We start from the raw sequence: 23,052 nt of genomic DNA on the forward strand, positions 1-23,052 counted from the left end.
AGTCTATGACTTGACCCCATGTAAAATCTTCCCTGTCATGTTGTACAATTAGACATTCACGTACTGTTTTGCATACACGCTCCTGATGAAAACAGTCGAACTGACACTTTATTTAGTTAATCTGACACAAAACAACGAGATGCGCTGCATTAATCTTGTACACCTTTAATAAAACCAAACGACTTCCTTTGTGGTCACTGAAGGCGAGAAAAGTATAGGCCTATCACAGGACCGACAAAGCCTGGGAAAGGAGTGTTGATCCCCTGCAGATGATGAATGTTATTGGGCTGAGTTCAGCTGCTTGTATAATCTCCTGCTGGCTTCTCTCATTCAGCCCTATCCCAGCTGGTGCTAGGTAAACATTAACAGGGGGATAACCTGCAAGGTGTGGGGGCAATGGCCGCTGCAGTCTGTTATCATTAGATTGTCGGTCCCGGGGTCATAGTTTACCCTGGTGGCATGTGACTGGATTTCTTTGAACGTTTTCTTGAAAGTTGAAATGGGAGAAGCAGAGTAAAGGGAGTTTATTGCCCGGGGAGGAGAGGAGGGCTGTGCTGGGATATGGCCTCACCACTCTCTCTCCCGTGTGTTTTACGTCAGTGCAGGAAACACCTACAGTGTGTCAGAGGGCATCTGTCATCCAGCCTGCTCTTTATTTATAGGATGTCCGTGTGTGTCTTTTCACTGTGTGGATCGAAACAGGAACAGCAAACAAACATTATCTTGAAGGTATGGTTATGGGGTTATTTCCTTTTCCCGCGTACAAATTATGATTAGAAATGACTTAGGGGCTACAAATAACCCACGGTAATAAATCACAGACTTTATTACCGCAACCACCACACAGGCATGCTTTTCTTCCCTTATCAATAGTGATGTATGTTTATGTCCTTACCATGAGATAAAGTCAGAGAGAGAAAGAGAGAGTGAGAGACTTTGATGAGTCATTCTGACTGCAGCAGGCCACACATTCCACAGGAAGTTCACTTGGGAACCTTTGAACACACTCAAATTGTAAACAGGAAGGTATGTTATTTGAAAGGCAAGACAACTCAAGCAGATTTATATACTGGTTCCCCCTTTTTTTTAACACATCTTTTGAAATAAAACACAACATATTAAGAATAACCCGTTGTTAAACGATTCTGATCATTCATATATAAACTTATGTATCTGATAGTGGCCTTATGTAAATGTTTTAACTCCCTATAAACACATTTTCTCCCTTACTTGTGGACCAGTACTTTCAGGTTCGGCCATAAAATATAAAGTAGATCTCTATAGTTTTATTTCTATATCTTTACCGGGCTTCCATGTGATAATGTAATTTGTGACCGGTAAATGTCAGCTCACCCACCCTGACATTTTTCTAAATAAATCTAATATGATAAAGTAAATATGACAACAATTATGTTTTGGGATGAAAACCCAGCCAATTGTATGGGTCAATATTCTCAGCCAATCGTGTGATCGCAGAGGAGGAAACGGAGCCAATCGCGTGGGGGGAACATTTATTTGCAGCCCCCGCCCACCCCCGCCCCCCCGCCCCCCGACGCCGACAGAAATGTGATATTGAAGCGAGCTGAAGTTACGCCACTCGGCCCGGAGAGGACCGTCTTTTTGGAGAAGGAAGCGGCCGCGCGAGTGTGGTGGCCACCATGGAAAATGTCAGTGAAGACACCAAAATGAACCCGGCGGCGTCGGCGAACTTTGTGTCCAAGATATTATTCTGGTGAGTCCAGCGAACGACCCGGATGTTGAACGAAGCTAGCTTCTGTTAGCGGGGGATTTAAAAAAAAGAAGAAAAAGAAAAAGAAGAAATAAACCGTACTGCCACGTGCACCGTGATGATGTTGTAAAATGAGTTTTTTGCTTCTTCAGGAAACTCCTTAGTGTCATGATCTAGGTAATTGTTAACGGAAACGGAAGTGTTAAATCAGTTGGTTTGGTTACTTAAGGTTTTTAGAACAAATGGAGACGTGTGTCACCTCCTATATATTAAAATGAAATGGAACACATCCTAGTTGCTGCTGACATCATATTCATATATCCAGTTTAACTGCTTCACATTGTTCCACCCTTAATACTTTAAGTGATTTAATCAAATGTAGCTGACAACTGTTCGGCAAGTGTATGTGTAGGTTTTTATACGCTGCTCTGACACCTCCATGTAGAATTGATGTATTAAAACAATTCATGAATTTGATGCACTGTGCTCCTCTGATTTGTTTCTCCGTCAGGTGGCTCAACCCTTTGTTTAAACTCGGGCGCAAGCGCAAGCTGGAAGAAGATGACATGTACGAAGTGCTCGCGGAGGACAGGTCGGAGAGACTGGGACAGGATCTGCAGAGGTAGAGGGGTTCACGACGTAGTGCACGATCACAGATTGTGTTTGCAATGCAGCATCTGTACGGTATTCACATCACGGGTACCTTAACAAAACACTAACTTAAGAGGAGTCCCAAGTACGTTTTCACTTTCCATCAAGTTGCCCCAAAGTATGGGAACAGTTTTTCAAATCTGGACCTTGACTTCCAGACGTCGTAAACTAAAGGTACCACCACTTTGGTTGTGACTTCTCGCGTTCAAAAGCAATGAACATCTCGATGACATGTTTTTGATGTCTACAAGTATTATCAGTTAAAATGCAGTCGAAGAGATCAAATCCATAGCAGCTTAAAGAGACGAGGGGTTTTCAAAACGCTTGGTTGTCAGGTGATTCACATGGACTTCAGAAAGTTCCAGGAAGTGCTTGCCAGTCAGAGGGACGTCAATTTATTTTGGGGTACTTTTAGTTGTCAATAAATGCATTGATTTACAATATTTATAAAGGAAACACAGACGTGTCTGTAGTTACTTCAATATGCTTAAAAACAATTCGCGCCATCACTCTGACCACAGTGATACACTGTCAATAATAATAATAATAATAAAAGTAATAATCTCCACTGGCTCCCTGTTAGTTTTAGAATTGATTTTAAAATGTTGCTGCTCACTTTTAAAGCACGCCTGGGTCTGGCCCCAAGCTACATCGTTGAAATGTTAGCCCCATATGAGCCAGCTCGCAGCCTTAGATCCTCCGGTAAGGCCCTTCAAGGCCCTTCTGGCCGTTCCAAAGTCAAGGCTTAAATCAAAGGGTGACTGTGCTTTTGCCATCAGAGCCCCTCGACTTTGGAACAACCTACCTGAGGGGATAAGACTAGCAGAATCAGTAGCTTCTTTTAAATCACTTCTTAAAACCCATTTTTATACAACTGCTTCTAAGTGATGTCGTCCTTTTATGCAGTTTCCCCTATTTTAGTTTGTCTGTTATGCTTTATTTTTAATTTGTAATTTTCTATTCCTCTATTGTGTTCATTGCCTCATGTATTTTCTGAAATGTTTACTTGTATTGATATGTTTTTACCTTGCTTATATGTAGAGCACTTTGTAAACTCTGTTTTTAAAGGTGCTATATAAATACATTTATTATTATTATTATTGTTATTATAATGACTCAAACACCCACTGCTCCAATTATAAGGTATATTTTTATAGTTTTTGTTGCACCCTTTTTCAAAAAGTATGTATCCTACATATTATACGTCACTATTTACCCTATACGCTGTGTATACAGTAGCTAGGCATCTATACATGCTCCTGTACATTATCATTTACTGTCAGCTCAACAGTCACCGGTCTCCTGCTGCGTTCAGCCGTCTTATTTTTCAGATAGCCAGCGGCATGCTGGGTAGTGGAGTAGCCTCAGGCCCAAACTGGGTTATCTCAGCTTCCATCTTGGCTCTCCTCTCTGGGGCAGTTGGGTCTGGCTGGTCGGCGATTGCCCTAAAGTCCGCTGCACATAAAGAAGATAAAGAAGTATTCCTCAAGTTGTGAAGGAAGTGAGCAATCTCTCTTCCTTCTCGTCTCAGAGTTACACATGTGCAGTGCCACCTTATACAAAAAATTGCCCTCTTTTGTGATGTCGATTCTAATTTTGATTAGTCATTCAGCCCCAGCGGGTGGCTGCATAACGGCAATTATCGACCAAAAGTCATATCACATCCTCATTATCATGAGGCCCGCCTACCGCTCACATTGTAATGTTTAACTTCAGCAATGCCGGACAATATCTTAAGCAATTTATACATTAACCTGTTTCGTAAAGCCTCGTGTGGTACAACACGTGCATCAGGCTTGCAGGAACAAAAGTGTTTGTGTGTCCAGCCTCCAAACACAAACGGCCCCACACCCGAAACAAGCCCCTCCTCCGGTCATAAACCCCATGTGCACAGGACCCAGTTTGTGAATTTGATACACAGTTATTGATAACGTGGTTGTTTTATGGTCTGTATTCTAGCAAGGTTGCTCAGGTGTGTGTGTGTGGGTGGGTGGGTCTTCCTCAGGACCGCTCCCTCCGCCATGAGATCTGTCAACTGCCTAAAACATTTCCCAAAAGTCTTTCTTCCTTTCACAGTCGTTGTCTGAGGTCTTATTTTATTTCACCCTGTCAACATTAAACTCATTATAATACGCAAAAGCTATAAATAGGAGTGCTATTAAGTAGTTTTCTCACACATGCCGTCCTGCTGCACCAAATACTCACTAGAGCACCAAATGTGCTTTAATCTGCTACGGAAAGTTGTCCCAAAAGATGCAAGTAACGTTTCTAAAAACTACAGTTTGTTCCAGGAAATTCTTATTCATTAAGTTTAAAGCACAGAGCTGAACTAACTGTTCATGGAATGAAGAACTCTGCCGTCTCCTTTTAATGGACTGAAATGTTTGATCTTTTGCCATCTGTATTTGAAGAATAGTTCACGCTGTTCATGGAAAGATTCTTTTAATTTTTTTACATAAATACATTTTTATTACTTTACGTGAACATGCCAGAAGTACTTTTATTTTATTTTTTAACTACCTCAGTAGCTACCACAGGGGTCTTTAGAAACCAAGACTAGAGGATAAGTATCATGGCAGGTGGGAACTTGCCTTTGACCAGATTGCCTGACTAACACTACTCAACACTATTATTATTATTATTATTATTATTATTATTATTATTATGAAGTGAAAGTAGAGCCTTTCTTGATTATGCTGAAGAGCTTGATTGCTGCCTTACAGGCGAGTTCTGACTCGTCGAGGCTCTTATGACACAATTTTTAAAAAAAACACATCAAATAACATGGTGTCTTTTTTTTCTGGCAGATACTGGAATCTTGAGCTGGAGAAGACGACGACCAATAAGCCAGCCAGCTTGTCGAAGTGCATCATTCAGTGCTACTGGAAACCATATGCAGTGCTGGGCTTCTTCACTCTGGTTGAAGTAAGTGTTCTCAGCTTTGAGAACGAGCTGTATGATCTCTGAAAGTATTGCCAATAGACCAGATATATAAAACTGTTAATATGTTCAGCAGTAATTCTGTTAGTTTGTCGGCAACATATTTAACCCAAACAAATATTTTAAATGTCTTTGAATAAAAACGGGAGATCTCGGCTCAGCAGTTTTGTCAACTGTTAATTTCAGGCCCCTGTGAATATCGTCGCCGTTGTAACACTTTAATTAGTGAGTCATGATGCTTAATCCCCCCTTGTTTATCAGGAGGTCATCAAAGTGATCCAGCCCATCTTTTTAGGGATCATTATCCGGTACTTTGAGAGTTACGACCCATTGAACACAACGGCTTTTCACAAGACTCTCGGCTACGCGGCCGGCATGTCTTTGTGCAGCTTCGGCCTGGTCCTGCTCCACCACCTCTTCTTCTTTCACGTCCAGAGGTCGGGCATGAAGATCAGAGTGGCCATGTGTCACATGATCTACAACAAGGTCAGTAGGTGGGTGGGAGTGACTTGCTTGTGCTTCTTTAAAGGAGAACTTAAAGCTCTGATCTTCATTGAATGCTGCTCATATTGAAAGGATTTGCAGATCTGTACAGCTTTTAGCTGCAGTTAAATGGACAGTTTGGGTTAAATATAAGTATTTGTGATCTTTTTACTGAGGAAGATTCTTGTCTTTTTGTTTTCTAGGCTCTGCGTCTCAGTAGTTCAGCCATGGGAAAGACCACCACGGGTCAGATCGTCAACCTCCTCTCCAACGACGTCAACAAGTTTGATGATGTATGTGAAACTAAAGACTTTTAGCAAGGTCAATTTTAAATCTTCTTCAACATTGCTGCGAAAAATGTAATATAAAATACTTTTTTACTTTTGTTTGGGAATCAAATAAGTCTGCGAGCTCATGCTATATTTGTTCTGGCAAATGCTTTTTACAATTTGTTCTGGCGAAGTTGGAGCGGCTACAAGATTTTGGTTTTTAGAAAATGATTCCAGCGCACTCCTCTGTACGGTCATACCGATCAATTACATTTGTCTGAGTCAGCCCCAATTCCAATACTAGAACACTCTTGGCATTAGTAGTTTTAACAAGCTGCTTAGATCTCGTGTTAGGAAGTTAAACAGCTCATAATAATCTTGAATATCTATTTTATGTTGCTATGAAAATATCTTCAAACAACTTTCAATTCAGTTTATTTTGTATAGCCCAGAATCACAAATTACAAACTCCCCATAGAGGGTTTTACAATCTGTACACATACGACATCCCTGACCTTTGACCTCGCATCGGATCAGAAAAAACTCCCTGAAAAAAAACCTTTCACAGGGGAAAAAGGGAAGAAACCTTCAGGAGAGCAACAGAGGAGGATCCCTCTCCCCGGATGGACAGAAGCAATAGATGCCATGTGTACAGAATGAACAGCATTACAGAGTTACAACGCATTCAATGAATATGACAGAAATAACAACAAAAACTGAACTACGGTCCATTACAGCCAAAATTATTAAAAGGCTGCAACTTTTTACACTGATATCCCTTCTGTATTGACAACATATTTCATCCTCCACTTTCTCTGTGGCTCACGATCAAGTAAAGTCAGCTCAAGGCTGGGCGTGTTTCTGTAACATTTGGGTTCTAGCTGCAAGGGACGTTGGTTGGGTGTGCGTGAAATGGTGTTTGTTGGTTGCATAGTCTCACTGCAGCACTATGTTCCCTCCAAAACACACCGTCTCGTGTCTCGGCTGTTAAGTCTACACTTTCTTGAGGGCATTTCATTTCTTGGCCCAGGAGATGAGAGCACACGCTTCCTCCCAACAAACCTGGACCCAAACCTGGATTCGCTGCAGTGGTTCCTTCCTGTTCTTGCACGTTTCTTTTTTTTCCCTCCTCATTCACGGTGGGTTCTCTCCAACAGGTGACGGTCTTCCTTCACTTCCTGTGGGTGGGGCCCCTCCAGGCAGTGGTGGTGGTGGGCCTGCTGTGGCAGGAGATCGGCCCGTCGTGCTTTGTGGGCATGGTGGTCCTCATGGTCCTGATGCTTACGCAGACCATGTTCGGAATGGCTTTCTCCAATTACAGGTAACACACACACACTATAACTAATGCAGTCTTGTTACTTTGCAACTAAAATAGGATGAAGAGTAACAGATTAAGCAGGTTTTCTATTGTCCTCTAAAATTACCTGTAAAATATTTAGAATTTCAGCTTTTGTTGACCGTTAATGAATTTGCTGCTACATGTTCAGCTAGTAGAGAACAATCATCATTGTAAATTTACAATGAGAAGAATCTGGTTAGTCACATTAGCCAAACCTGATTAGTTCTTAAAATGGAAGTAGCCGTTTGTTGTAGTTTTGTGTAGGAATCGGTGCACATTTGCAATCGCACACAATCTCAATTTAAAAAGTTTCAGCAGCATTGAAGCCAACGTACATTGTCTGCTTCCCCTCACAGGAGTAAGACGGCGGTCCTCACTGACGACCGGATCCGCATCATGAACGAGGTGTTGTCTGGCATGCGGATCATTAAGATGTACGCCTGGGAGAAACCCTTTGCCGTTATGGTGTCTAAGGTCAGAAGGTAAAAATTCTTATTCTTATGTCATACGTGATATTTTTAGATCAAAGGAAGGGTTTTAAGAGGCAACAGGTGTTTAAAGTCCCAGCGGGCTTGTTGCACAGTAGTAGAAAGCCTGAGCCACTACGAGCTGTATGAAGCATTAATGTTGTTGTGATTCTGCTACACTGCCTATGATTCAGAGGCGTGCTGTTGTGTGTGTGTGTGTGTGTGTGTGTGTGTGTGTGTGTGTGTGTGTGTGTGTGTGTGTGTGTGTGTGTGTGTGTGTGTGTGTGTGTGTGTGTGTGTGTGTGTGTGTGTGTGTGTGTGTGTGTGTGTGTGTGTGTGTGTGTGTGTGTGTGTGTGTGTGTGTGTGTGTGTGTGTGTGTGTGTGTGTGTGTGTGTGTGTGTGTGTGTGTGTGTGTGTGTGTGTGTGTGTGTGTGTGTGTGTGTGTGTGTGTGTGTGTGTGTAACTCGAGTCCGACGACTCCCTCTGGTAAAACATGTACATTTTGGCAGATTAATTTTTATCATACAACTTCGAAGTGCTGCTGTCCTGATGCTTCATATTCAGCGTAAACACGTTTCTGTTTTAGTTGTTGCCAGGTTGAACCAGATTAAGCTGCCGGTTTTCTTTTTTTAACTTCTGGTTGTTGAAGGTTTAAATATACAATGTGTTTATTGCTGTGAACGTCCTTTTTTGATTTTGTGTTGCAAAAGCAACCCTCGCAACGTCTTAAAATCCTCTCCGCTCTCATCTCTAACTGATGTGATCTGGATCAAGAGTTCAATTCAAACATTAAAGCAAATCCTGAGTAGATTCACATGTTATCTAATGGATTCAATAAGAGTTCAATTCAAACATTAAAGCAAATCCAGAGTAGATTCACATGCTATCAAATGGATTCAATAAGAGGTCATTTCAAGGGTTGCATCCACACCTGAGTCTCCCTATAGGTGATTGTCTCCTTCCTGTGCTCCCTCAGGAAGGAGATCTCCATGATCATGAAGAGCTCCTACCTGCGAGCCCTTAACATGGCCTCCTTCTTCAGCACCAGCAAGGTTATCATCTTCATCACCTTTACCCTCTATGTCCTGCTGGGGAACACCATCACAGCCAGCCGCGTGTTTGTGACGGTGTCGCTGTACGCCGCCGTGCGGCTCACCTGCACGCTCTTCTTCCCCAATGCTATCGAGAAGCTGTTCGAGACCCGAGTCAGCATCCTCAGGATTCAGGTATGACGCTTTTGACGTGTTTGATTTAGTTTTTTTTTTTTTTTTTTAACCTTAAGATGGATGCAAATGCCCATCACCTAAAATGCATATTATGTTAAAGTTTTAGTTAGTGTGGTCTTTAAGGTCTTGCATTGTCTATATGACAGCCAATGAACAGTTGCAGTTCTCTCTGATCTCTCGGTTCAGACTACTTATCTCTTATCGTCTCTCACGTGGCTCCAATTTGAAGGTCCAGCTGTGTGAAGTCACACTCTTTTCTTTACTTTTTTCATAGAGATACAGCTACCGTGACATGTCATTTAAAACCAGTGAAACTTGCACTTATGGAAATGATCGGCAGCAGAAGACCTTCTTAACCCTGACAACTTAGCACTGACTCTATTCAGGTTTTTACTTTTAAATGTTTTAATTATGTTTAAGGAGTTCCTGATGCTGGATGAGATTGTAAAAAGCAACGGTGAACTGCCACTTGGTGGGGTAAAGGATGCTGCAGTGGTGATCCAGGACCTGGTCTGCTCCTGGGAAAAGGTCAGATACTGTTGGCTCACAACATTTTAAATGAAAGCTGTAGAATAAAATGTTTTTGAGGAAATATCACAATTTTAAAGCTTTATGTCACACGTGATGTGTTCAGGGGCTGTGGGAAAACAACGTCTTCTAGCTTTGATAAACAATTTGAAACGATACAACCACAAACATTAATCTAATCGGATATTATTTCCATTAAAATTCATTTTTGGGACATTGTGAATATGTAAAAATACAAATATTGTTTTTGGGCCAATACCCAGTCTACACCTGAGAACCTAAAAACATATGACATCCAGTTAGCAAGTGATGAGGCCTAATTAGTATGTTTAAAAACCTGATTCATGCTTTAATGTTTTTAAATATGTGTTGAACCCCTGTAGAGTGTGGCAACTCCCTCTCTGAAGATCCTCTCCCTCACTCTGCGCTCCAACCAGTTGTTGGCTGTGATTGGACCAGTTGGAGCTGGAAAGGTCCGATGTCTACTCGCGTCATTTCAGATTTTAGAAAACTCAAATAAGAAAACCTTAGCTCAGGTAGTTTGTGTACACTTTCCACGTCCTAACGTTTCCCTGCTCTGTCGTGTCCATCCAGTCATCGCTACTGAGCACCATCCTTGGAGAGCTGCCCGTAAAAGAAGGGGTGCTGGAGGTCAAAGGTCAGCTGACATACGCCTCCCAGCAGCCCTGGGTGTTCCCTGGAACCATCCGCAGTAACATCCTGTTTGGGAAGGCGCTCGACCCCCAGAAGTATGAGAGAGTCCTCCGAGCCTGCGCTCTGAAGAGGGTGAGATTTAATTGAATGAATACTTCCGATGACATTAATCTGCAGCACACAAAGTACCCGAGTCAATCTTTGATCACCCTGAGTAATACCAGGGTTCCCACGGTACCTGGAAAACATGGAATTTATTTTTTCATTTTCCAGGTTTGGAAAAGTCATGGAAACTGAGCAAAAGTGAACACTTACATGGAAATTGAAACAGTTGTCCTGGAAAATGTTATTGGATGATGTGTAAAATAGTAATAAAATGAAACTATTGAGCACAGATTAAGACCTGTTACATGTGAACGGATTTTACTGTAGATAGAAATAGATGATCCCATGTTGTAGAGCATGCTCTTGGGATCAAATCTGGTATATTGGATTTTGGAATTTGATGCAGGCAACCTGGTGATATGGACTTTAAAAGTATAGTTTCGGATTGGTGGACTGGGAATAATAACCGCGATCTCAATAGAATGGTCAAATACATGCATTTCCCAGCCAACACGGAAGCCTTGACATCTACAGTGAAACTTCTTATGCAAGTTTATCCTCAAATGTAAGTAGCTGTGTTTTAACTGTGTGGTAAACCTGGGTTTATCAACGTTAGTTAGTAAGCAGTGCAATCTTGCTAACTATCTATCTATCTAGCTAGCAACTACATTTGATCCCCATATGTATTTCACTCATTGACTTTTCCTAAAACCATGTTATTCACCACATTTAGGGGAGTTTGTTTGGAATTTGGATTCATTAATGATGGTTAGCAAGCACATGCAATGCAATCTTGCTAGCCAACATTCAGCTAACTAACTAGCTAGTGTTGGCTAGCTTGCATTGCTAGCTAACTACCAATACATTTTCACATTAGGCTGTGACATTACTTCTATACTAGTTGACATGACCAAGGAAGAGGAGTGGAGAGGGGGAGGAGCCAGGAGGGCACAGAAGGAAAGAGAGAGGAGGAAGAGAAGAGGGGAGAAGATAGGAGGATAAGAGTAGAGGAAAAGGGAGAAGAGTGGAGAAGAGAAGAGAAGACAGGAGCGGACACGAGAGGGGAGTTGTGGATCGAAGAGGACAGGATGAGATAGGAGAGGAGTGGAAGAGAGAACATATAGTGCTCATGTGTCTCAAAGTTCCAGTTGAATAAATTGTTGTTAATCTACAGCTTGTTGCATTATTTCATGCATTTATATTATCAATAAGACATAATCGCTAAGCATTTACAATGTAGACTTGACTGGCACATCTTTTAAATCAAGTAAGCAGGTGTCCTTGGGGGTTGTGTGTGTGAGTGAGGGGAGGGGGGCGGAAAGCTTCAGGGGCCTATAGAGCATCACTTAATATGGTACCTGGAAAATCAGGAGGTAGCATGGACATTTTTTTTCAAGGCAAGCGTGGGAACCCTGAATACATCTCTGATGTATTTGACTTCACTAAATGGAAACATCGTTATTCTGAATAACCCACTCAAACAAAGCTGTGAACCAACCCATCATTATGTAATAACTATTAATAATAATGGTAGCAGTAATAATAGAGCAGCATATTCACTGTAAAATGAATTAAGCGCAGCACTAAAATATAACTTGTATGTATTTTCTAGCCATCAATGCATTTTAGTTTATTTAGTTAGTTTTCATAGTTAAGTGCAATCATAGTTAGGTCCATAAACCTCTGGTCTTACGGACCTATGGACCTAACTATGATTGCACTTAACCATCAGTCTTAAGACCGGGCAAGAGGACGAGGTCACCAAGGTTAGTGAGTCTTGTGACTGTCCACTTCTAACATAAATTAATCTAGATTATCCAAATAAAAGGTCACCTCTGACACACACACCCTGACGGTGGTAAAGTGAGGGCATCAATATGCTGACTCACTCGGTGTGTGTGTGAAGTAGCGCCGTTGTTCTCAGCTTTTAGAAACTCGGGAAATGGGTTTCTTCACTGTCCAAGGGGTTTAAACTGGTGTGGGAGAAAATGTTTTCTTGGCCCTGAATAAGCAAGTCAGGCAGTGCTATGACAAAACCTCTGTTAGATTTAATGTTATTAAACTTAAGTTTAAAATGTTCCATTTTACCTCCTGTTTCTTTAAAAAAAAAAACTGCTCAGTTTGCTTCCCCAGATGTGGTGCATATATTCTAATAAACTAATCTCTGCCTGTCTGGACATAACCAAAAAGGTTATGATGTCATCATTAAAGGTGCTTCTAAAAAGGCGTGTGTGCTTGTGGGGGGGGGGTCTGCTCTGAATTGGCCGACATTAGAACCTATTTACACGCTTGTTAAGAAAATTACAAATAATACGACTTCCCTATGATCGCTCTTCTGTTTGAGTGTGTGTGGTCCCACATTGATGGTGTTGCTCTGTTGGTGCAGGACCTGGAGCTGCTCCCAGACGCAGACCTGACTCTGATCGGGGACCGAGGGGCCACACTCAGCGGGGGACAGAAAGCTCGCGTCAACCTGGCGAGGTAAGAGAACGGTCCCAATAACCTGACGACTTTTACATAATAAGTACAGATATTTTGTGTTATCTATATTCAAAAATATCAATTGATAAACTAATTAAATAGTCATGCCTGGAATTCAACACATTGCACCATCAGGGTTCAACTTGGGTAACAATCGGTGTCTGAGCCGCCTCAGGAGACTAGTGCAGAGGAAAAGGAAAAATAGAATTCCCATTGAAACAAATGGTTTGAAGGCCAACAATGTGCATGATGCAGTTGGAGAGAAAAAGACTGCATCAAAGGAAGAGAGCATCAGAGCTGGTGGGTCGGCTTCATGGCGTCTAACACCAGTGTGTGTCTCCAGGGCTGTGTACCAGGACGCAGACATCTACCTCTTGGACGATCCTTTGAGCGCTGTGGATGCCGAGGTCGGGAGACACCTCTTTGAAAAGTGAGTGATTTCTAAGAGTTACATCGGTCTCGTGTTCACATTTAGACATAATACCCCACACAACAGGGAGTTACTACATCTGATCTAACAAACGGGAAAATACTGGAGCGTTCTCGTCAACGCCCTAGTGGGGGAACGCTTCAGAGCTGGAGCGGAAAGCCGCCAGCGTTAGATCTCAGCAGGAGAAAGTGATTGTTAAAAACCTGCATTATTCAATAGAAGAAAAGGTTGTCGGTGTTTAAAAATGCTGGAACTGAAGCAAAGCCAGGAAGCGGCGCGGTGCTGCACGTTTCAGGGAGACAATTGAAGTCAGCCCCACTCTTCCTGTTTGATAACACAGTCCTGCTGATGTAACGGCTAGAACAAACACAGATACAGCTCATCTACTTGGATTTGGTTTCTCCATCTAATCATAAGATGTCTAACACAGTATATTGCTAACTCCTGACCCGGTCTCCACTGCTTGTCCATGAATCAGGTGCATCTGTGGCTTCCTGAAGAACAAACTTCGGATCCTGGTCACCCACCAGCTGCAGTACCTGCAGTCAGCCGACCAGATTGTGGTCCTGAGGAAGGTTGGTGTTGTACCTAGACTTTGACGTGCAGCCTGTCAGTCTGGACAGAATTACTCTTCAACACAGTGGTGGTTATAACCACTTTGCCTCGCTAGGGACATTTGAGCGTTTTTATAGTATCATTTTGGCAGTATTCGTGTATATGGCATATTTTAGTTTTTGGAAGTTCAACCTCGGCTCCTATAATCTGATTGGGAATGTTAAGGGAAAACGTGTCCCCATTGAATCCCCCTGTACACATGACATCTATTGCACTTCTGTCCATCCTGAAAGAGGGAAAGGGTTTTTTGGGGAATTTTTCCTGCTCCGATGTGACCAAGGATGTCGTATGTGGACAGATTGTAAAGCCCTATTTGTGTTTTATTTGGCTACACAAAATAAAATAAACTGAATTGAATTAGATTCCATGGACATTACAGCAATAAATCATGTATTCTATGAAGTCAGGCTTTTTTTACAGACCACGGGCCTCACTCAGAAACATGTCCGGGCTGCTTGTCCTGTTTAACTCGAGTCTTCCGATCACAGCAGCTTTTCCTAAAATCATGGCTGTGTCCTATCCGATCACACGCCTCTTCAGAAATCCTAACGCTAAATTAGATTCCTTTATTGCGTGTTAAGAGGATGGCTAACTTGCTATCATGGACCAAAAAAGACGGGCGTTCAATTTGAGCTACATGGAGTCAAAGGCACTAATCATGTTGGTGGAGGATTTGACTGGTTTATGCCACCCTAATTTAAGGGATTCCTTAAGACGGTTCTGTAAAAGCTAAAATCATATGAGCATTGACACATCCCAGGCTGTAACTTTAGTATACAGAAAATAATGTGTGTGTGTGTGTGTGTACATGAGATGGTGTTTATGTGTTGGCAGTGGTAATGTCAACAGTCACAGATGTGCAGAGTATCTTAACTGTGTGTATATGCGTCCGTATCAGGGTGAAATAGTGGCAAAGGGGAAGTATGCAGAGCTTCAGCGGTCTGGCGTGGATTTCACCGCCCTGCTGAAAGAGGAGGACCAGCAGCCTCCTCAAGACAGCCTGGCCAGGAACAGAACTCTGTCCGAGAACTCTGTGCGCTCACATACCTCCTCCGGTAGTAGCAAAGACGACCAGCTACCGGTTTGTACATCACTTTTTTAATCTGACCCGTTACCACACAGGGTGACGGCGTCTTTGAAGACTGTTCACAGAAATACCCAACGTCACGGATGGTTGTCCATTCAGCTCTAAGACAGCAACTGGTGCGCTGCCAAAGCTTTCCCGGCAACTCGCGCTGTAGAATTTCTGTAGAAGACTTCAGTAGACATTCTTGGACAGTTTGGGTCACTGGCTCGATGTGTGACGTCCTTTCAGTACGCCCCAACTGTACCAGCCCTCATATATCAAATGTGTACGTGACAGAGCATGGTGAGAGGTTTCATGTAACTGCTACTAATTGAAGTTAATATGATAATCAAGGCTGTTGGAATTCCATTGAAAGACAAGTTGTGGCTGGTTGGGTTTTTGTCTTTTTAATATCCTTTGAGCTCTTCGCAGGCTCCTCTTCTCACCAATATCACGGATGGGTACTAAGGAAGTTCTGGGCGGTTCTTATCAGCCCTGTCCACGTCCTATGCCAGTTTGTAATGTTTCCTTCAGTCGAGGTCGTTTCCTATTGCGCCTCTGAAAGTAATGTGACGATACACAGAGAATCATCATCTGCAGCTCTTCTCTGCTGTTAGGCTCCAACTTGAGTGCTTTGGGTCATTCTTAGTGTTGTTTTCATCAAACAAGCTTAAAAAAAGAACTAGCTGGTGAACATAGAGCAGCATCTAGCAGCTAACGTACCTGATTCCCTCAAGAAGTGGTGGACACCAAACATGGAGCTAAATGAGGGTGACCTAAGACGGTGGGACTTTCTATTGCTGGATGTGTAATGGGTTCCCCATATTTACTTATATTTTAGATACCTCATTATTTCACTCCCTGGAAGTTCAGACAGTTCATCTTGTGTTGCTCTCCACCCAGCGGTGTCACAGAAAGGGGTTATTAATATAACAATGTCAGTATTTTCTTGTTTCTGTTTAACAGAATCTTAAGTCCTCCTCAATGGTGTCAGTGTTGTGTGGTTTGTAATCTGTGATACTGCTGTGTGATCATGAGTCGGTGGTCCGCTGTCGTCCACCCAGGCAGAGACGGTGCAGATGGTAGAAGAGGAGAGTCGTGCTCAGGGAAACATTGGAGTGGGTCTGTACGTCACATACCTGAAAGCTGGAGCCAGCGTCGTGGTTCTGCTTACCGTCATACTGATGAACATTCTGTCTCAGGTACCGAGGCTGGAGGAGAAGTTCATTTCACTGTCTTGTTGTTCAGTGAGGAAAAGTGAACGAGCTGTCTGTAATCAGAAGAACATGAAGAGAAACACTGGACTACAGCCTGTTCTCTTTCATCTTGTAGGTAGTATACATCCTGCAGGACTGGTGGCTGGCTCACTGGTACGTTTGAAAGCCACTGAAGAGGGAAGAATCAGCCGTACATTCATCACCAGTATTGCTACCACTCTTTTCATGTAACTTGGTAACATCTTAACACGATCAGGGCCAACGAGCAGGATAAGCTGACCACCAACAGCACGGGCCTCCAGAACGCACTGAATGCCACAGTGGAGCTGGATACCAACTTCTACCTGAGTGTTTATGGAGGTAATCTGACGCCACGTGTTGCACTGTGAGAGCGTGCACGGTACACACAGGTGTAAAGGAGAGCACTTCCTGTCTCCACAGGTTTGACTGGTTCTATCGTAGTCTTCGGCTTCATCAGGAATCTTTCCCTGTTCCACGTGCTGGTGAAGTCTGTACAGACTCTGCACGACCGCATGTTCAACTCCATACTCAGGACACACGTGCGCTTCTTTGACATCAACCCTATTGGTAAGTTCAAACATTACAGCTATCTAACGAGCATATATTTGGTAGTATTTTGACTCATGTTATTCATCTTTGATGACACTTTTTATATTGTCCCTGGTCATCTTTGAGTTGAGTGTATTGGGAAAGCCCCCAGTTTCTAGGAAACAGACAGGAGTGCAGAGCAATGTGCAGCTGTGGAGCACTATGTCAATCAACATTAGTTCCAGTGTACGCTGTACACTGGAACTAATGTAAACTAAACACATTCTCCCCACGTTATCTTGCTGTCAGACAGCCCTTTGCAACAGGGACCTGAAGCCTTTAGCGATGCTCTCTTCAAACCACCAGACGCCCTTTTAGATGGAAGCGTTTTAGCTGGTAGAGCAAAGAGCTGCCTCCATCGGTTAGTCAGTGTTATTGTGTAACTTTGGTGAATCCAAACTAACGAACCAAAGCAGGCAGTGGGGACGGGTGATGTTTGGACTCTAGTTGATACTCCTCATCGGTTCTTTTTCATGACTGAATAATTGCCTTTTTTAAAAACGAATAAATTCAGAACAGGATTAGAACACACAGACTCCTTCTGTTGTACCACCCGGGCCCAGAACTCATCCCTACGTCAGAGTAAAGCGGAGAAAATACTCAACACTTATCTCCTGGAGGGAATACACCAACTAGCTCATGTAGCTCATGCAACCCATCCTCCAAACAGCCAAACTCTCCCCGTCTTGGTGTTTTGAGGTGGGGTTGTTCGGCCGGGCTCCAAGCAACTGGAATGAGTTGCAAAAGATAAAACTCCACGCCCTCCTTTAATAACTCATGACAAACACCTTAGATCCCTGCAGCTGATCCTGAGTTGCTTCTCCAGGAACACAGTTTGTGTTTAATATATTGTACACATGATGTCATTTTTGTACGAGCTTGTTTGTAACGACTTGCCTCCTGTTGCTGCTCTTTGGTCATCATTGTAATTGAGAACCGGTTCTCAATTGACTCATCTGGTTAAATAAAGGTCAAATAAGAAATGGAATTTAAGAGTTGTTGGAACCCTTTGCGAGCGTTTGCTCCAAGAATCATTATGAAATTGTGAGAAAAAAGCTTTGCTGGCTCTCCAATCAGAAAATTATCCACATGAATACAAAGTGTAAAAACTAAATGTTAGGATGACTCGTTAATAATCCCGTAGCATAATCTTCTCTATTCTCTCCCCGTAGGACGAGTCTTGAACAGGTTTTCAAAAGACATCGGCCAGCTGGACACTAGCATGCCGTGGACCTTTGTGGACTCCTTTCAGGTGAGGAGCCCCTTGGCTATTCAGTATATCGACTGCTACGGGGCTGTATGGAGGTTTTAGATGGCTGCTGTCCTCCTTATCAATCTCTTATAAGGCACCTATTAGATTTACAATAACTCTTTTATGACAGTGAATATCATGAAATGATTGTAAGAATGTGAACAGAATAAGGTCGCGCATGGGAACAGATTGCAGGTCAAATAAATGAGTTCCAGATAAAAGATGAAAGTGGTGAGAGCATGTGATCAATGTTAGTGTCTCACACTCACAACGCTCATTAATTAATGCTTCAGAGAACAAATAAGTGGGCTGCACGGTGGTGTAGTGGCTAGCACTGTCGCCTCACAGCAAGAGGGCCGCGGGTTCGATTCCCGGTCGGAGCGGTCCTTCTGTGTGGAGTTTGCATGTTCTCCCCGTGGCAGCGTGGGTTCTCTCCGGGCTCTCCGGCTTCCTCCCACAGTCCAAAGACATGCTGCAGGTTAATTGATCTCTAAATTGCCCATAGGTGTGAATGTGAGAGTGAATGGTTGTATGTCCCTACATGTGCCCTCGATGGACTGGCGGCCTGTCCAGGGTGTCCCCTGCCTTCGCCCTATGTCAGCAGGGATAGGCTCCAGCGCCCCCGCGACCCTAATGAGGATAAGCGGTATTGAAAATGGATGGATGGATGGAGAACAAATAAGTGGTAAAATGCAACACCGATGCAGCCCGTGAGACATTTTTTTTTAAACATAATGTCTGAGACACTCATATGGCTGACATCTTTCTTTGAAGCCAGCAATGTTACACATTTCATGTCTAAATGGGCTGCAGATTGAATCGATGCTGTGGCAGCGAGAGGGTTAATGAGTCATTTCTGCATGTTTGTACCTTAAACCAGCATTAGTGATCAGTAAATGGGTGTTTTCTCCGAGCAGGTGTTCCTTCAGGTTATCGGGGTGATCTGTGTGGTGGTGTCCGTGATCCCCTGGATCATCATCCTAGTGCTGCCCCTGCTCGGCATCTTCCTCTCCTTGCGTTACTACTTCCTGCAAACCTCCAGAAACATCAAACGCCTCGAGTCCACCAGTGAGCGTCCCACGAAATTGCGTGTGGGTGTGTTTTCATTTTCATTTTGGAAAGTCACAGATATAAACATTGATTCTCTTTGTCATCGTCCCTGCAGCTCGGAGTCCGGTGTTCTCCCACCTGTCCTCGTCTCTTCAGGGCCTGTGGACCATCCGGGCCTTTGGAGCAGAGGGGCGGTTCCAGAAAATCTTCGACGCTCATCAGGACCTGCACTCCGGTTCTCCTCTACTCTTAAACCGTCTTTAAATATGAAGTGATGGAGGTAGTCCGGTGTTGATAGTGTATTTGCTTTTCCTGAACAGGGGCCTATTTCCTGTACCTGACCACCTCTCGCTGGTTCGCCATCCGCCTCGACGGCATCTGCGCCCTCTTTATTTTCATCACCACCTTTGGCTGCCTGCTGTTCAAAGACCGTAAGCAAGACTTCAATCTAAACATTTAACTCTGACTTTGTACTGCTTTTCCACCACAAAGTCCGAAATGTTAAAATATGTCGTTGAAAGATTGTGAACTAAAACCTGGTTCTGTTAGAGCTGGATGCTGGCTCCGTTGGTCTGGCTCTGACCTACACTGTCACACTGATTGGGATGTTCCAGTGGGGGATGAGGCAGAGTGCAGAGGTGGAGAACATGGTAACGTACTCTATTTTTCTTATTTGACTATTTACAACTTGTATCTTTAGCTGAAGGATTTCTGTCATTTATTTAGGCGAGTTGGCCTTTACGTTTATGTGAATATGAACACACTGTTTGAGCTCCTAATCACATGTGTGTAATGCAACTTTACGGCTTTCAGATGACGTCAGTGGAGAGAGTGGTGGAGTACAGTGAACTGGAGAGTGAAGCACCCTGGGAAACCCAGAAGCGGCCTCCTCCCAATTGGCCCAACAAAGGCCTGGTGACCTTTGACCAGGTCAGCTTCTCCTACAGCAGTGATGGACCACTGGTTCTGCAAAACATGACTGCAATGTTCCGGCCCAAAGAGAAGGTTAGACATCTCTTTCTGTCTCCAGAGGACACCGTGTTGAAGCTTGGCTGTTCTACTAAACTAGACTCTTTCTTCCTGTGTCAGGTTGGCATCGTGGGTAGAACGGGTGCTGGGAAAAGCTCTCTGGTCTCGGCTCTGTTCCGCCTGTCCGAGCCTCAGGGTAAGATCTACATCGACGGTGTTCTGACCTCTGAGATCGGCCTCCACGACCTGCGCCAGAAGATGTCCATCATTCCTCAGGTGAACAGCTGCTCGCCTCGTTCACTTCCTGTCTGCTGGACCACACTCGCCAACCGTGTCCTGTACTCGATACTGCTGGTTCACCAGCACCACGAAGCGAACCTCCAGTGAGGTCGCCATTCATCTTTCCATCACATGCTGTCACAACATGAGACTGAAGAGACCAGAACATTATCGACATTTTGCAACTCGCACCAAAACCATCTAGATTGATAAATTGCACAACAAGAAAGACATAAATGTCTATTTTTGATTTAGATGTGAACTGTCCCTTTTTAAATACCCGGCGTGTGCTTGTGCTGAATCTAACCCGGCGCTCCTCTGTTCTCCAGGACCCGGTGCTGTTTACAGGCTCCATGAGGAAGAACTTGGACCCTTTCAACCAGCACAGTGATGAAGACCTGTGGAAGGCTCTGGAGGAGGTAAGCGTCCACTCGGCTCACAAGAGTTGAGTTTGTATCTCTCGTTGTGGAGTGCGTCAGGCAAACACTCCTCCGTGTTCCCCCAGGTGCAGCTGAAGTCTTTGCTGGAGGAGCAGCCGGGGGGGTTGGAGACGGTTCTGGCCGAGTCGGGCTCCAACTTCAGCACGGGCCAGAGGCAGCTGGTGTGTCTGGCCAGAGCCATCCTGAGGAAGAACCGCATCCTGGTGATCGACGAGGCCACGGCCAACGTGGACCCCAGGTACTGCTGAGACGGCAAATAAATGCATGATGGTACTCGGCATCAAAGACTTTATTCTTTTTACTTGTGCTCCTCGCAGGACAGATGCGCTGATCCAGAAAACCATACGGGACAAGTTCAACAAATGCACCGTGCTCACTATCGCTCATCGCCTCAACACCATCGTAGACAGCGACAGGATACTGGTGAGGCCTCTTACTCATGGATTCTAGGAAAGAGTATTGTGAATATAGTTTAATTTAGAGCACAGGGATTACATTCCATATGTTTGCATTAGGTCGACTTGGTTAAAATCATACGTCTGATACATAATTCATCTGTTTTAGACATGTGTTCATGGTGTAAGCTTGTATTATTGGCATTTTATGGTATGCTGGACCTAATCCTGACAGCTGAACTCGACCATCAGTGGAGCCTCCACCCTCCGGTTCTCCATCAGCTAAAAGTGATACCTCCGTTACGACGCTGTTGGTCACTGTGGCTCAGTGGGGAGAGCGGGGTCGTCCTTCAATTCCCGACTAGTCGATGCGTCCTTGGGCAAAACGCTTCTCCCCAATTGGCTCCCGTAGCTGTGAATGTGTTATTTATTCCTGATGGGCCTTGTACCCTCAGTGTGTGAATGTGAAGTGAGAGAGACTTCTTCTTTATACAACTAGAAAGAATGAATGTTTACCTGAGCAGTTGATGCTCCAAATGTCGAACGTGGCACCTTTTTTAGGTCAGTTCAGCCAAATTCCAAAAACATTTTCACTTACCGGTGTGAACCTAAAACCACCAGAGCAGTGAGCTCCACTAATTTGAATTCCATTGCAGAACTAACTTAACTTGCCTGTGAACTGTTGGTCGGAAACCAAAGGGCACATTTCCTAAATGAAACTAAAGTTAGTTACATTGTTTTACTTAATAGACAAAGGTAGACACTTTACTGAATTAAGAGATACCACTGGGATCAAATGACTTTTCACTAATGCTCACACATGTGATTTTGTCTGCAGGTTCTAGATGCAGGGATAATTCATGCCTATGATGAGCCTTACACCCTGCTGCAAGATCCAAATGGGATCTTCTACAAAATGGTGCAGCAGACTGGCAAGCAGGAGGCGGCCGCTCTGCTCCAGGCAGCGAAACAGGTGAGCTGACACCGGTTTCAAGATGTGAGACACTTCTGGAGCCAGTCTTACTTTGTAAACTGTCTTTCCAGGCGTACGACAGCAGAAGCCGTCGCAGCATACCAAACGGACACGCAGAAACGGCAGACTGTAACCTGGTTATCTTTGAGACCGCCCTGTGAGCTTCTGACTCGCCAGAAGACTTAAAGTGCCTGGGCTCGTACTGCGCCCCCTCAGCCTCTGTGGATAACACACAGGGCCGGATAGGAAGGCCTTATCCACCCAGCAGGTTAGGAGGCCTCACTGTGACCTTGAACGGTGTTAAGCTGTTTCCTACAAGTGGAGAGAGCTTGAAAATCATTGCTCTGAAAAAACCTGTTGAAATGGATCACTTTTTATTTTGTATGCTTAATATTTATCGTATGTTAAAAATTGCCTCGGATGAATTATTTTTAAATGCCCGCATAATCCTTACAAAACCTGTAAATGCCTTATTTCAAGTTGGCAGCACTTTGTACATGTTGATTTAACCAATAGCAGCACTTGTATGGACCCACAGTGGTATTTTGCACATTACTAATAACTAAGAAAATAAAAGTGCTTTGTACGTTGTGGTTCCAGCCTTTCAAGCTACAGGTCAGGTGACCTAGAACTCGGCTGCTACGACTTAGAATGAGATTGTTCTGTACAAATCTCACTGAAGTATCGGCAAGTGTTTTGACAAACTTTGAATAAAGTTCTCAGTTAAAATCTCTTTTTTTTTTTAAATTAATTTTTTTATGGGACTGTTTACAATAATAAACATGAATTAGCAACAGAGATTTGACCCGTCTGTTCAGATTTCATACTGAGGCGTCGTGGATGCGGCTCTCATTGAGAGCAAGCAAGCGCAATACCCAGATGTG

General features: G+C 43.7%; 1 protein-coding gene across 4 annotated transcripts; it reads left to right on the forward strand.

Moving 5' to 3' along the window:
• The first annotated feature begins 1,551 nt into the window (after window positions 1–1,551).
• Window positions 1,552–22,966, forward strand: LOC117746215 (multidrug resistance-associated protein 4-like). 4 transcript variants are annotated; one of them, XM_034555193.1, is made up of 31 exons: window positions 1,552–1,732; window positions 2,241–2,351; window positions 5,188–5,305; window positions 5,582–5,806; window positions 6,007–6,096; window positions 7,230–7,393; window positions 7,768–7,893; window positions 8,856–9,105; window positions 9,526–9,633; window positions 10,017–10,106; window positions 10,228–10,419; window positions 12,779–12,873; window positions 13,217–13,303; window positions 13,782–13,878; window positions 14,817–14,999; window positions 16,049–16,186; window positions 16,317–16,354; window positions 16,458–16,561; window positions 16,643–16,789; window positions 17,983–18,062; window positions 18,980–19,130; window positions 19,228–19,347; window positions 19,433–19,543; window positions 19,662–19,762; window positions 19,926–20,117; window positions 20,202–20,357; window positions 20,690–20,779; window positions 20,866–21,038; window positions 21,118–21,223; window positions 22,034–22,168; window positions 22,240–22,966. In XM_034555193.1, exons 1-31 carry the CDS (start codon window positions 1,659–1,661, stop codon window positions 22,327–22,329), a joined length of 3,942 nt encoding a protein of 1,313 aa, XP_034411084.1. In that variant the 5' UTR covers window positions 1,552–1,658; the 3' UTR covers window positions 22,330–22,966. The 4 variants fall into 4 exon arrangements, 3 of the variants coding, with proteins under 3 accessions (XP_034411084.1, XP_034411094.1, XP_034411102.1); XM_034555203.1 differs by lacking the exons at window positions 1,552–1,732; window positions 2,241–2,351 and having other exon boundaries at window positions 5,191–5,305; window positions 5,616–5,806; XM_034555211.1 differs by lacking the exons at window positions 1,552–1,732; window positions 2,241–2,351; window positions 5,188–5,305 and having other exon boundaries at window positions 5,750–5,814.
• The last annotated feature ends 86 nt before the right edge of the window (window positions 22,967–23,052 follow it).

Source organism: Cyclopterus lumpus, chromosome 2 (genome assembly GCF_009769545.1).
Source record: "Cyclopterus lumpus isolate fCycLum1 chromosome 2, fCycLum1.pri, whole genome shotgun sequence".
NCBI classification, from domain to species: domain Eukaryota; kingdom Metazoa; phylum Chordata; class Actinopteri; order Perciformes; family Cyclopteridae; genus Cyclopterus; species Cyclopterus lumpus.

Coding starts and splice junctions, on each gene's coding strand:
- LOC117746215 (XM_034555193.1), top strand. CDS start 1,659: ATGGAAAATGTCAGTGAAGACACCAAAATGAACCCGGCGGCGTCGGCG. Junction 7,894..8,855: donor ATGGTGTCTAAGGTCAGAAG/GTAAAAATTCTT, acceptor GTGCTCCCTCAG/GAAGGAGATCTCCATGATCA. Junction 20,780..20,865: donor TGTGGAAGGCTCTGGAGGAG/GTAAGCGTCCAC, acceptor GTGTTCCCCCAG/GTGCAGCTGAAGTCTTTGCT.